This window comes from Kogia breviceps, chromosome 10 (genome assembly GCF_026419965.1).
Source record: "Kogia breviceps isolate mKogBre1 chromosome 10, mKogBre1 haplotype 1, whole genome shotgun sequence".
In the NCBI taxonomy this organism is placed as follows: domain Eukaryota; kingdom Metazoa; phylum Chordata; class Mammalia; order Artiodactyla; family Physeteridae; genus Kogia; species Kogia breviceps.
Genome location: NC_081319.1, coordinates 39,358,986 through 39,373,532, shown reverse-complemented (window position 1 = coordinate 39,373,532; position 14,547 = coordinate 39,358,986). Strand labels below are relative to the sequence as shown.

The window sequence follows — 14,547 nt, the reverse complement described above, 5'->3', positions numbered from 1 at the left end:
CCTTGTATTGTGATAGGAAGTGGCTCTAGGTCTGTCTCAAGAGATTACTGACAACAGGAACAACAGATGGAGAAGTTGGACCTGAGCCATACCTGAGAAGCAGTGCTGGCCTCCGAGATACGCACCTACCCTAAGCCTGACCATGCAATTTCAACTGCAGGGCATGGTCAGAACAACCAGTTGTATACTCTTGAGTACCTGAGAGGCAGCAGCCAGTAAGCACAGCATCAGAGCAGATAGAAGTGCTGGGTAGCCCTGTGCAAAGATCTAGCAAAGTAATGGGGAAAGTTATGTTGCATAAGTTGCCAACTGTGTAAAGTGGGCTTGTATGGCCCTAACACTTGAGAAGGCTGTTACCAAGTAAGGACTTGCTGCCCAACACACATAGAAGCCAATACTATGGCACCCACTTTTGAGCAAAGACCGTTATTGCGAGGTTGACCGGCAAGGAGACAAGAGGCAAGGCTCTCAAATCTATCTCCCTAATCTGGGGTTTGGTCAAACTTTTTTGAGTTAGGGGAGGATGGGTCACATGTGGAAGCACTGGTGGGGCAGGTTTTGACTGGAGGGCTTTGGAACTTGGCCATTTATGGTAAGGTATGATAAAGGGGACTTCAGCACTGGGTCTTCCTGGACAATGGATCTTTCACTTCTGAAAGGGTTCCAGCATTCAGGTTCTGGTCATGTCCGGTTCTTTTGGTTCTGTGTGGGGGAGAAGGGGTGGAGGTGGAAAAACTTGGTTCCAGGCATTATTAGAATTCAAAATTTCTCCTCTGCTGCATGACTTGCGGTTTTTGTTCTGCTATCTCTGAAGAACAACTTAGTATCTTGTTATCAACAGAGCAGGGCCAGTTTGGGCTGGTTCTGCAGTTACAAAGCCACGGACTCTAAACGTGAGTGGGAGCCCATGGTGTTATTTTTTGTGAAGGTCATTTTGAGCAGAGAAAATACTCAGAAAGGAGAGGCCTAACTACTGAGGCTAGGCAGTCAGCCTTTGAAATTTCTTCCTCTTTTTGAAATAAAGACTTTCTCTTGTCACAGGGCCTCAGGATGGCCCTGCTGCATGTCCTGGCAGAGGGAGAAACGCTGAGACAGGAGCTAGGATTCCCACAGAGGAAAGAGTGAATTCCACTGCAGACAAAATTTAGGGATGTTCAGGCTTGGCTAGGTAATGCCAGCCAAGGAATGGGGGCTTAAGCTCCCAGCCCTATGACAATTAGGTTAGTAGGAAAGGTGTCCCTGTCTGACAATGATACAGGACATACACACAGTTCTGCTCACACTTAGCACTTTATTAATGAGAAAGCTATGGTCTGGGAAAGGGGAGGCTGGGATGGACAGGACCAGTGCCCATCTCGGGGGATTTTCCTGGACATCTGGCATTCCTCCATGCAGGTTTAGAGGAAACACCTTCACGGATAAAATCCCCAGAGGGCAACACTGTGACTGCCAAGCAGCAGGGGTAGGAGGGGCATCCTAGGCACAGCTGGGCCCCTGGGACAGCAGGGCTTCGATGTCAGGCTCGATGTCGATGGTCAGAAAGCGGCGGCTGTACCTGCGTACGGGCACACCGTCTGGGCCCACCAGGAACTTCTCGAAGTTCCAGGCAACGTCGTTGCGGCACACCGGAGACCAGGTGATGAACTTGGGGTCTGTCATGAGGGCAGTGGCGTCGTCACTGGGCGTGGGCAGAGCCTCCCGAAGGAAGGCGAAGAGCGGATGCGCCTTCTCGCCATTCACCTCACACTTCTCGAAGAGCATGAAGTTGGGCTCGAACCCGCCGCCTGGTCGTACGTACTTGAGGCAATTTAGGATCTCCTCGTTCTTGGCATTTTCCTGCGGGAGGGGAGAGCAGCTGGGACCCGGGGCTGCGAAGGGAAGTGAAGCCTTCTAACTGCAAATATGGTTTCTCCATGAGTCACTAGACTGTGGCCTTTCTTGCACAACCCCAGGGTGGACCTCAACCCCAGCCGGGGCGAGCGCCGGAGGGAAGCGAGCCGGTGGCCCGCCTCTCCGCCCCCAGGGCGCGCGGCTGCTGGGCCCGGCGGGTCGTCAGCCAACGCTCCTAACCCCACGCCCACACCCCGGCTCCGCCCGGCCGGCGCACCTGATGCCCGAACTGGTTGCACGGGAAGCCGAGCACGACCAGGCCCCGAGGCCCGAGGCGCTGCTGAAGGTCATTCATCTGGGTGTAGTCCCGGACAGTTGTGCCTCAGAGCGACGCGACATTCTCAATGAGCAGCACCTTGCCCCGCAGGGACCCCAAGTTCACGGGCTCCCCGCCGGCCAGCGGGCGCGCAGAGAAGGCGTACACCGAGCGCGGGGCCGCTGCCGCCAGGGCGGCCGCCGAGCGCTGAGCAGCGCACATACCGTGGGTGCCCAAAAAGACAAGGGAGAGCCGCGGACTAGACGAACGGGGTGTCCGGGAAGCGCCTCCTTTTAACAGGCGGACGACCAGGGTCATGTGGCTTGGGCACTTTTCCGGCCGCTCCTACGCCCCCCTCCCCCGCTCGGTCCCGCCTCATCCGGCCTCTGTGTCCTACGGCTGCGGTCCCGCGAAGCTGGAGGGTGCGGTCGGGCCGGATGCGGACACCGCCCAGCCCGTGCCGAGGCGCGGACGCGTTTGGTCCCGCCCGGTGAGCGCAGCGCCGGCACTGTAGCACTTGCCCGGATTATCCAGCCCAGAGCCCAGGCCGAAGAGGGCTCCGGATTCTTTCTCAATGGTTCTTCAGGGATTGGGGCCCGGCACGCAGAGACTCGCCAGCAACAGAATCTTTCGCTGCCTGTGGCCACACAGCCCTCCCAGCCTATGCCATATTACTACTCCCTGAGAACGTGCCCTACTACTGTCAGGCACAGAGGGAGTTATGACTTGTGATGATGGTGCAGTTAGCAGCAGCTGCCAAGGCAAGTCCTCTGTGTTGACACTTCCTGGTTCTAGGAAGGTTAAGTTGGAGGAGGGTGAGCAATGCTGGGGAGAAAGGGGGCGGGCAGCCAGGGCTGGACTCCAAAAGCCAGCTCTTTCTAACCCATTTCTTTGCATTCTGGGGCTGCCCTAGACTGTCCTCCTCCTGGCCTCTGGTTTCCCTACGTTTACACCCCCAGTGTGGCACTACACTTACACAGGTTTTCTGGGGTCACTGCTCAGGCCCTGCTCCAGACCCCTGGAGGGGAGCCCAAAAGCATGCAGGCCCAAGGGGACTCAGTCCATTTCAGACCATCCTCAACTTCATTTGGAGCTCAGGCAAGGAAGTAAGACACTGAAAATGGACAGGTAGTAAGAAGAGGAAAATATCACACTAAGATTTGTCCAGAACGACGACTGCTTGGAGTACTCAGTCGGCTGCATTCCCTACCCCACCCCACTCTGAACTTGAATGTGACACAAGATAATCATTTCCACCTCTTCGGGAGAAGCCAGGTTAGTGCCAGCTTTGGGGTGGGGGTGGGCAAGCCGGTGCTTTGCCCCCTGAAGGAACCTTCCACGGTGAGCTAGGCAGAATTCATCCTCCATTCCCAGCCCTGGAGAGAGCCAACACAAACACCAGGATACAGGAAGTTTAGAAAACTGCCTTTATTCTATTAGTAGTTGGAAAAATTAACTGGTACAGAAAAGAAGTTTAGTCAGCTGGAAAGGACAGAGAAACTGTGGGCCACCCAAAAGAACTGGTGACTCCTCTGGGAGGGAACCTGGATACAGTGAGAAGAAAGAGCACTGTGAACTAGAGCCAGACCCTGCAGTCCAGGTGAGACAGGTTATGCCACCTTCTGAAGTATCTAAGTGCCTCAGGCATAAAACCAAATTCCTATTTACTTAGCCCAGCTCTGGGGAAAGGGGCAGTGGAATATGTGGGGCCGAAAAGGGGAGACATGGCCATCTTTTATCAGAGAAACTGACAAAACAGGAATTTTAAAAATGAATTTTCCATCTGACTTTATTTTCAAATACACTTTTCTTTTTAAAAAAAAAACCAATACACTTTCTGTGAGGATGACAAATATCAGTATTAGGAAATCCAATTATACAAAAAAATACTACATCTAGTCTGGGGTAGATATATTTATTTTTGGTAACATACATTAAGCGGCACTAATTACACAGTAACTATAAGGTAACTAACATGAAACCACAGAACTGTAACTTTGCCACAGCTGCTTGGACGTGGGCCTTTCTGGCTGAGCACATTTTCAAAAAACTGGATTGCCACCCAGAGCTATGCCAATGAAATCTGTTAAAATGAGTAAAGCTCTGAAGTGGTGACTCACCAGAGTACCTTGCAGCTGAAAGATGATAGGCAGGACATGTTAGTTATAAAGTAGTTACAGCCTAATTCACAAAAGTTACCAACTGTTTCTCTTTCTAGAAAGAAGCAAGAAGTTAGGAAATTCCTTGAATTAGCGCCTAGTGTGTCAGGTGAGAGTGCAGAGGAGGGCTGTTAGAGCAGTGTCAGAAGGACCCTGGTGGGTCAGGTGGGTTGGACATCATTAATAATCATGGTTGGCTTCTAAATACTGGTAGCAAGATGACTTCTGATTTGTAATCTTAGGTAAATTATAGATAAATGAAAAAGGCCAGTAATCATACACTAAGATTAATAAACAGCACTTCAAAATTAACCGCATGAGGGCTGTGCTTGCAGCAGGGTTTCACAAGACAAGGCACCCAGATTTTTTCTTCCCACGTCTGGCTTGCAGAGCAGCTCTCGTGGCCATTTCAAAAACCTCCCTCACTCCATCTTTGGTCTTTGCTGAACACTCCATGTACCCAAAAGCGCCAATCCTGTTTGCCATATCTCTGCCTTCTTCTGGTTTTACTGGCTCCTAGCAAAAAGAGAGCACTTTTAGTTAACAGCGTTACATACATATAGTAAGTAGGTGTAGAGTATTCAAATTCAGCTAAAAGACGGCTTATAAAAAGCTGCCGAACTCCCAGACTTGAGTTCTGTCTTATGACACTCATATGGGGTGAACCCCACCTCCAATATATAAAAAATCCCTATCAAACACGCTCTTCTCCGGGAAGTAGAAAAGGAGAGGCCAGAGAAGCCCTAGAGGGTTGAGGGATTCAAAGGCAAAATTACTCAAGGTGTTGATCCAGGGTAAGCCCTTGAGTCTTCCTGTAGTTAGCTTCACAGAAGATTGAATGCTCAGGGAAGGAAACAGATTGTGACCTTCACATTCAGACAGAGAAACCTCAGGAGAACCCATGCAAAAGACCTCAAGGCACTCCTCCTGCAGTGGGGAAGTCCTATCATTGGGCCACCTGGCTTCTCAGAAGCCAAGACGTCACCTCCACCATCACTTTTGTAAAGGCATTAGGGCTCTCTGTTTGGACTCCCTGCCATCAGGATTTCCTGATCCTTCAGTTGCCACCAATTTATCTTTAGCCTCACATATATGAAAGTAATAACTGGAGAGGGAAATCAAGAGCCTGATAAAGTTCCTGCATCCGAAGCACTGACTACTGCTGTGATGGTCCTTTCTCAGGCAGGCAATCTTTGGGGCAGAGCACTACCTCACAAGAGAGTTTCCATCTTACAGGACTAGGGAGTTTTAGGGACCCCCCTCTGTGCAGGCCCAAGTCAGTGAGGGCCAGATGGACAGAGAGAGCTTCTGGGACTTTCTCTGAAACAGCCTGGCCTTTGAGGGTTTCTGCTGGGTTCCCTGAACCTCGAACTCAAGCCCCGAGTTTAAGAATGCTACAGGAAGACAGAGCCCTGCCCTAGACCATACCTGCTTCATCTTGGCTAGCTCCCGCCTTGTGTGCTCATCATTTCGAAGATCCTTCTTGTTCCCAACCAGGATGATGGGCACGTTGGGACAGAAATGCTTGACTTCTGGAGTCCATTTTTCTGGGATGTTTTCTGAAAGAAGCAAAATGCACATAATTTGGGGATACATATAATTCTATCTTGAAGAAGCTCCAAAAAACCTAGTTAAATTGCAAAGAAACTTCTTGAGAAATATGCTGGACATTTAATGGAATTTCACTATTTTCAAAACCATGAAAAAGGTAAAAATCTAACCCCCCTTCTCTTAAGCACAGAATCACCAGCTTTTCTCAGTCCCACCAAGGAGCTCAGCTCCTCTGGAGGTGGCACCAGGTAAAGACTCTGGAGGAGCAAAGGATGGCTCCACAATGGTGCCACCTGCCCCAAGAAGGAAGGCTCCCCACCAGCCATCCATGTCACTGCTGGCAGATGATTCTGACCACAGCTTACAGAAGGAGTCCCCATTCTGGGGCTATAGCTGGCTCAGGGTTCACATGTTTTCTCTACACCTTACTCATGGGCCCTCAGCATGACCTACCCTTGGATTACTGGTACTTCAAATGGCTTGAGTGGCTTTTGAAAATGAGTAATAACCAACTGTAGCTTTTTGCCAATACTGTAGTAATTTAGTGGACAAGTGGCCTGGGTCCAATCTCACACACCCACCACCTTGAGTATCTCAGTGTCAGGGATGACACTATAAAAGGGGGATAACAGTAATATATTACATGTGGTTATTTTGAGTCAATGCGTACAGAATACTTAGTATGATGATCATTTAAATGGTACTGATTGTAATATAAGACTATACTTTAGGAGTAAACTGTTCACTCTCTGACTTCAAGACCAAAAGGCAGGAGTTAGAATATAAAAGATGTTCTGTCTTCTGGCTAGAAGGTACAGAAGCTACATGAATAAGGTCAGGAAAACTCATAATTCAATGCTCCACTCTCCAGCACACAAGACAGACACCTGTCTGCTTCCTTCCTCCTTTGCTATAGCGGCTAGAGTCAATCACTAATGTGACAACTTAAAACTCAAAGCCTTATTCTAGAACAAAGGGGTTCCCAAAGAAGTGCAGAGCAATAAAGAGACAAGGGCCAGCATATCTAACAGTGAAGCCAAACAGCCTCAGCACTGAATCTTGCTCTTATCTCTGCACCCTGTGGTCAGTTTTCAGTTCAGGTGCAACAGTGATCACTTTAAAGAGAAGGTGAGATCACATCACTCCTTTGTTCAAAACCATCCAGGAGGGCTTCCCTGGTGGCGCAGTGGTTGGGAGTCTGCCTGCTGATGCAGGGGATGCGGGTTCGTACCCCAGTCCGGGAGGATCCCACATGCTGCGGAGCGGCTGGGCCCGTGGGCCATGGCCGCTGAGCCTGCGCGTCCAGAGCCTGTGCTCTGCGACGGGAGGGGCCACAGTGGTGAGAGGCCCGCATACCGCAACAAACAAACAAACAAACAAAACATCCAAGAGCTCCCATCTCACTCATGACGAAAGGAGAGGTCCACACCATCAACCACATGGCTCTGCAACCCTTGCTCCACTCCCTCTGCTAGAGCTACACTGGACTCCTTCCTTCTGCCTGGGAAGCTCTTTTGTTGGCTATCTGTGTTGGCCTCCCTCACCTACTTCAGGTCTCTGCTCAGCGGTCTCCTTTTCAGTGAGGTTGCTGACCTATGGTCATCCTATGGTCATCTTCTAAAACAGAATACTACTATGGCCTATTCCATACCCACCTCTATGAATGTTATTTGTAACATTTCTTGCTATCAAGATTTACTGTGGTTTTTGCTCTTCTGTCTCCCTTCATCTAGAATATAGGTTCCATAAGTAGGAGCTCAATAATTATTTGCTGAATATATAAAATTATTACTCCAATAGTCCCCCCCACCCCCCAGAATTCAGGACATGTAAACTGAAATGAATTGCCTCTGTCTTACCTTCACTTTTCATAAATGATTTTAAAACTTAATTTTTTACTTTTTAATTCAGTGATGGCAATCACCTATGACTGATCCCACCTCCAAAGTAATCTGATCATATCAGGACACATTACTTTACATGGATTTACACTGGGGTGCTTTAGGGGCCATTGGGAATTCCATAAAGCCAGAGAAAAGGAATCCTTATCTAGATCAAGGGTCAGCAAATGAAATTTTGCCCAGAGTCTACTTTTATACGAGAAGTTTTACTGGAATAGAGCCAAGCTCTGTTGTGCTACAACAGCAGAGTTGAGTAGTTGTGGCAAAGTTCAGGAGATGCAACAGAGAACACATGGCCAACAAAGCCTAAACTATTTACTATTTGGCCTTTTATATAAGTTTGTTGACCCCAGGCCTCAACTAGAATCTAGACTCTAGACCAACTGCCAGTGAGACAGCAGAGGTTCCAAAAAGTAAACTGTCACAGGGTTGGCCAGCAACAGGGCTGAAACCTGCACACCAACATTCTGATTGCTGATCAAACTTGTTATCCTACACCTAGACTCAGGGCCATGGTCTAACATCCAACCAGGTAAAAACAAAGTCCAGCATTAGGTTCACATTAGCTTTTCAGTTTCTTGATATAGACGTTTGAGTTCCCAAGACATATTTTACTGGGGCAAACTACCGGTGGACTTCTCTCCTACTCCCTAGCCAAGATAAGAGAACTTTTAAAAGGCCCTTGGCAAAACCAAGCTAATTCAGTCAGCTCAGCAAAGGGGTGCTACCTACCTATCATACTACTGCAGTGACCAGCAATCTCTCTAGGCATGTTTGTATTTCAGAGAGGAAGATCAATCTCTCTTTGCCTCTTTACTTTCTACCTCTGCTTTCCTCCCTAGGACCTGCCCTCTGGGGGAAAGGATAGCAAGAAACAAGTCATAGTAAACAGAGGTCAAAAGCTGAAGACTTCCTTCGAGACCAGCAGACACAGTCTTAAAAGAAAAATGTGAGACTGAAGAATAACTTTTTTGCTCTGAAGGTACTTTTGTCCCTAAAATATTATACCTTGGATGAGGCAGCAAAGGGCACACAATCCTCCTCATCCCTATAGGATTTAGGCAAAGTCCATGATGTGTGTGTCTGAGGGGAAGGTGTCACATGGCTCCATTTTCTCTCTAAAGCTCAGCCTCTAGGGGCTTCTAACAGTCCCCCAGAAGGAAGCCAGATTAATTTGAAAACCAGAACTAAAACACAACTGTTAAAAATGAACCAAAGTGAAACAATGGCAGAGAGCACCCACTCTGTCTCAGTTATGGGAGATATTGCACAGGGGGCTCAATCTCAGCTTGGCTCCTTGGGCTGCATGACCTTGAGCAAGTGGTTCAATGTCTCAGAGCACCTCCCCCAGTACTGTCATTAAAGTGAGTACAAGCATGACACAGAAAGGGTCACTCTAACCCTAACTCCCCAGCAATAGCCCAGGCCACCAGCAGGTCCTGAACAGTCGTCTGTGTTAATGATAATCTTCTTGGCCCACATGCTGCCCTGTAAAACCAGAGCACTGCAGCACCAAGCAAGACATTTCGTCATCTCAGTACAAACTGAAAGCACGTTCTGTTTCAGGCCTTGCTGCCTTGTTTTGCAAAGTGTGAGGTCAGCATCATTCCCTCTTTTTCTGAAGGAAAGCAGCTTCTGAAATGTGGCCAACTGAGCTAGTGGAATGGTCAGGTTCAAGTCTCTATTAGCTAAGACACTTTATAAAACGGCTAAAATAGGGCTTAAAAACATTACCAGGAATCACCAAGTCATCAGTCGGTCTAGATTTTGGGAAGCAGCAGGCTCAATACCAAGTACTGAAACAAGGTGTGGACACCCAAAAAAAACCTTCCCCAAATCTTAGCCCAAAAAATAGCTTCGGGGAATGCCCTGGTGGTCCAGTGGCTAGGACTCCATGCTTTCACTGCTGAGGGTGCTGGTTCAGTGCCCTGGTCAGGGAAAGCTGTGCAGCGCAGCTCCCCCCCACCCAACCAAAAAAAGACAAAAAATAGCTTTGTATTGGGAACCCACCTACTTTACAAGGTGGACATGGCAGTCATGGGAGACCTAGGCTGAAAAAGGACTTAGGGCTCAGGCTCTATAGTCCCAAGGCTCTAGGACTGTGGCCACTGATGATTCTTTCTCCGAAACTCATGTCTGCTTTTCAGTCACTTGATGCCCAGAAAGGACCTGAGAAACCAAAGGTTGGCCAGGCACACAGGCAGTGACAAACATCAGGCTGCAGGGCTACTCACCTAAACTATCAGGGCTGTCAATGGAGAAACACATCAGTATAACATCAGTATCCGGGTAGGAGAGAGGCCTCAAGCGATCATAATCTTCCTGCCCAGCTGTGTCCCACAAAGCCAACTCTACCTATGATAGGAAAAATAAACACAAGAGTGTAGGTTAATCCCACCACTTACTTTCAGAAGTGACACTTAACACAGTACCTTCAAATGACAGACTGTCCAAAATAGTAAAATACAGGAGTGTTCACTTTTATTAGAATCAAGCCTGAAGGTGGGAAGGAGTATTTAAATTGTTTTAGGTTGAAATTTCTCAAAATTGCAAATTTTATAAACAGATGCTAGAATTGAATAAAGTACCTAATTCAAAACGTCAAGTCAAAAATAACTTTGTAGGGACTTCTCTGGTGGTGCAGTGGTTAAGAATCCACCTGCCAATGCAGGGGTACATGGGTTCAATCCCTGGTCTGGGAAGATCCCACATGCTGTGGAGCAGCTGAGCCCATGTGCTGCAACTACGGAGGCTGCGCGCTACAGCCTGTGAGCCACAACTACTGTAGCCCGTATGCCTAGAGCCCATGCTGCAATGAGAAAAGCCACTGCAACGGGAAGCCCGCACACCGCAACGAAGAGTAGTGCCCGCTCGACGCAACTGGAGAAAGCCTGTGCACAGCAACGAAGACCCAATGCAACCAACCAACCAAACAAACAAAACAAAAAACTTTGTAGCTTATAAGTACTTAATTACAAATAACATTCTACATAGGAAAGAAAGTGAATGAACAAGAGGGGAAATCAACTGTAAACAACATTCTACTAGGTATACAAGGTAAGAGACGGAAAAACCAGAACAAGTAACTTTTCCTAATACATTCTCACTCAACCATTTCCTTACTTTGTCTCATCATTCTGCTCCAATGTGGAAATGTGGAAACAAGACTGTATTTGAGTTGATGGGTAAGAAAAGACACCATCCTGGGTGTTAGGCAAGGTCTGAGCTGACAAGAAAGGCCTATGGCTCTCCCTTTACTGCTCAAAAAAATCTCTGAATGGCTGCATGAAAGCATCACATAGGTAGAAGGGTACTGCTTTCACACCTGGGAACCTACTCACTTTCCAGTGGTAGGAGGGCAAACTGATATCTGGGATCTGGACATAGTCCCGCTTCCACGTTGTCCAGCATTGCAGTCAGCCCTGTCACTTGTTACTGTTACAGTGGATTTTTAACACCCTTTGCTCAGGAGCCCTTTGGGGCCCAAGGAGTTCTCCCTCCAATGTCTAGGATAGCCTTCTATTCCTAACACTTTCAGACCCCATATTTCAGAGTTTCTAAATATTATTCCTACTTTAAAGCTGATGGCTAATTATCTCTTCCACCTTGAACCTCTGCCCCAGGATGTGTCACTCACAACTTCCACATGTCCCATTGCACCTCTGTCACGCACACATACCATCAGCTTGGTATAGGAATCCGTGACATACTGATGCCCAGTCCTCACAGCTGGTCTGATCTCAGGATGGTACAGTGCATTCATTCTCTGCCAAATCCTACTCCTCTGGCTCCTCCACACCTCATGGGTATTCAGTCAGACACAACAGCCAACTCTGATTGTCTCCTGATAAATGATTTCAGGGTGTCAGGACTGTCTCATGTCAGAATGGGCCTTTCTATTTTTGGTAGGCCTATTTCTTAGACCATGATCACCTAGAATTTTGGATGGTTCCCTAGGCTCTGTTAGTGCATACTTTTATGAGAACATTTTCAAGAGGTGCCCTCTCCTACCCTGGGGCCACTGACTTGCTCTAAGGTAGGTAGCTAGACTGTGATACCCTCTTCCAGATCAAGTACCTTTCTTTCAGGGTTTCTCTCCCTGGGTGAAGGGCTCCCCTATTTTGCTAGCGTCAGGCATGTTCAAGGTTGTCAGAGCAAGAAAGATATTCACAGACCATTCCTCAAGGTTTATAAGTCAAAGTTCCTAAATTTCCTTTAAAAAAATATTTATTTATTTATTTATTTGGCTGCACCAGGTCTCAAGGTTTATAAGTCCCTAAATTTCTTATTTCTTAAAAAGTTATTTATTTAGGGGCTTCCCTGGTGGCGCAGTGGTTGAGAGTCCACCTGCAGATGCAGGGGACATGGGTTCATGCCCCGGTCCAGAAGGATCCCACAAGCCGTGGAGCGGCTGGGCCCGTAAGCCATGGCCGCTGGGCCTGCGCGTCCGGAGCCTGTGCTCTGCAACGGGAGAGGCCGCAGCAGAGGCCCGCGTCCCGCAAAATAAAACAAACCAAAACAAAGTTATTTATTCGTTTGTTTATTTGGCTGTGCTGGGTCTTAGTCGTGGCACGTGGAATCTTCGTTGCCATGTGAAAGATCTTTGTTGGGGCATGTAGGATCTTTTAGTTGTGGCATGCGGGATCTAATTCCCTGACTAGGGATCGAACCTGGGCCCCCTGCACTGGGAGCGTGGAGTCTTAATCACTGCACCACCAAGGAAGTCCCAAAGTCCCTAAATTTCTTAAAGGTAAGATCCTGGTCATTCCAAGACACCAAGGCACAGATGATGTTTCAAAGACGACAGAAAAGAGTCATTACTAACCCCAAAACATACATACTGCCACAGGTGGAAAAGACTATCCCAAATGATGGTCACAGACACATAGCAACCAAAAGCTGTCATTCTCTGAATGACAAGATAAAACCAGCAATATACATTCAAGTAGGCTTTGAGAAATATGCTATGAAAATACCAACCTAATCCTGTTTTCCTCAAGCCATTGGGTCTTTCTGTGTATGCATGGCAATCTAAATTAGATGAGAGGGCTGTTATGTGACAGCAGGCCCAAAGATTTCAGCACATTTTCACCCAGCTTGTCACAGTTGGGCCCTGGTCTCTACACAAAACCAATCTTCCTATCAGGCCCACAGAAACCTGTATTCAAGCATCATGCAGAGAACTGACTGAAAGCTGAATTGGCAACACAGTACTGATGGGCCACCTGCAGGGTAGGACCCAGACAAAGTTCCGTTACGCTGGAATTCATGTGTAATTTTCATCCATTCTTGACAAGAAGGGTGCCTTGGGGTTCCTAATGGCATGAGAGCAATCACTGTGGCCCACACGGCAACTGGATAAACTATAAAAGATGGTTCTGAGTAGGCTCTTTTTGTTCAGCCCCACTTGTCAAGTGCTTTGGTGCTTCCAAATGCCTTCAGTCACTTCATAGACCCCCGATGTCAACCGTAAAATAGCTTAAACCACTTTACAAATGAAAGTGGCTCAAAAGATTAGGCAGCTTACTCACGGTCATAGAAGTATCAAGATACCCTATGAGGGACCCTAGAATTCTAAGCAGTTGGCCTAATGTGCTTTCCATACACAGTCCCACAAAATGAGGCTAGGTAATACTGGGACAGAAAGGGATAACAGGTAAAGCAAGAATATGAGAAGGAAGAAAGGAGACAGAATTGTGGGAGCCAATAAATTAGGTGCTAGCAGCATGAAACTGAATGCCTTAAGAGGACTGAGTGTGTTGGAAAAGAGCCCCTTGTTCTAGTTTTCTTTTCAGCTAACCCATTTGTAATGAGAATTTCATTCCTCATCAAAAGATGTATAGGAATCTGGATAAAATATTATTTTGACAACAAAAGGGAGCAGAAGAGGGAAAAAAAATCTAATTCCAGAGGAGCTTTGCTCCAGTCTTGCTGGTGGGCTTTCAGGGCAGACAGGAGGAAACACTGTCCTCACCACCAGTGACAGGTAATTGAAGCAAATGTAGCAGCCTGTTTATGTTAAAGTAAAAAAACATTAAAAAAAATTAAATGTGACGATGTTGTTTAAATGTCACACTGCTGATGGTATAGATCGGTACAACCCTTTAGAAGCATAATCAATAAGGACCCGTTGACCTAGTAATCTCAAACTTCAGCACTTAATGAAATACTATGACAGAAAAAAAAGTCCATCCATACAAAGAGGTTCATTTTAGTATGATCCATTTGGCAACAAACTAAATTTCAAATATAAATAAAGCTGGAAAGAACACATTCTAAGGCTTCCCCATGTGAAATACATATGAATGTGGACAAAGTCTAGATGGTAACAGTTAAAAATGAACAAAATTGAGCTAAAAGACAGGATGAGAATAGATTTCTCATTCTAACATTTTTGTTATATTGTGTACTGAAGAGACAAAAAGGCCTAATTCTCTCCAGGATCTATGAATAGCCTAACATGCAAAATAGTATCAGTTGTTATGAAAAGTATACTCACCTGCTTTCCGTCCACTTCAATATCCGCCACATAGTTCTCAAACACCGTAGGTACATACACCTCTGGGAACTGGTCCTTGCTAAAGACAATGAGCAAGCAAGTCTTGCCACAGGCTCCATCTCCAACAATCACCAGTTTCTTCCGGATGGCAGCCATTGCTGAAACACAAGACAAAAGTGTTGTCTAGAATGCACAAGAAGCTGTAATAGCTTCAGTCTATGGCACACACTTTTCTGACCATGGAGCACAAGCCTCTAGTAGCACACCAAAATATAAAATGCTAGTACATCT

General features: G+C 47.1%; 2 protein-coding genes across 5 annotated transcripts in view; both read right to left on the bottom strand.

Annotated features, from left to right (window-relative positions):
* Positions 1-1,271: 1,271 nt before the first annotated feature.
* GPX1 (glutathione peroxidase 1) lies at positions 1,272-2,970 on the bottom strand. Its single transcript, XM_059075160.2, has 2 exons — positions 2,108-2,970; positions 1,272-1,836 (listed from the first exon to the last, which is right to left on the bottom strand). The coding sequence occupies exons 1-2, from the start codon at positions 2,462-2,464 to the stop codon at positions 1,477-1,479; spliced, it is 717 nt and encodes a 238-aa protein (XP_058931143.1). The 5' UTR covers positions 2,465-2,970; the 3' UTR covers positions 1,272-1,476.
* A 580-nt stretch (positions 2,971-3,550) lies between these two features.
* Positions 3,551-14,547, bottom strand: part of RHOA (ras homolog family member A) — a 57,703-nt gene continuing 46,706 nt past the window's right edge. For all 4 annotated transcript variants that reach the window (XM_059075161.2, XM_067044218.1, XM_067044219.1 and 1 more), the window contains 4 exons: positions 14,257-14,414; positions 9,992-10,112; positions 5,734-5,864; positions 3,551-4,821 (listed from right to left, as the gene is read on the bottom strand). In XM_059075161.2, the coding sequence (XP_058931144.1) occupies positions 4,648-4,821; positions 5,734-5,864; positions 9,992-10,112; positions 14,257-14,412 (582 nt within the window). In that variant the 5' untranslated portion in view covers positions 14,413-14,414 and the 3' untranslated portion in view covers positions 3,551-4,647. The remainder of the gene's footprint in view (positions 4,822-5,733; positions 5,865-9,991; positions 10,113-14,256; positions 14,415-14,547) is intronic.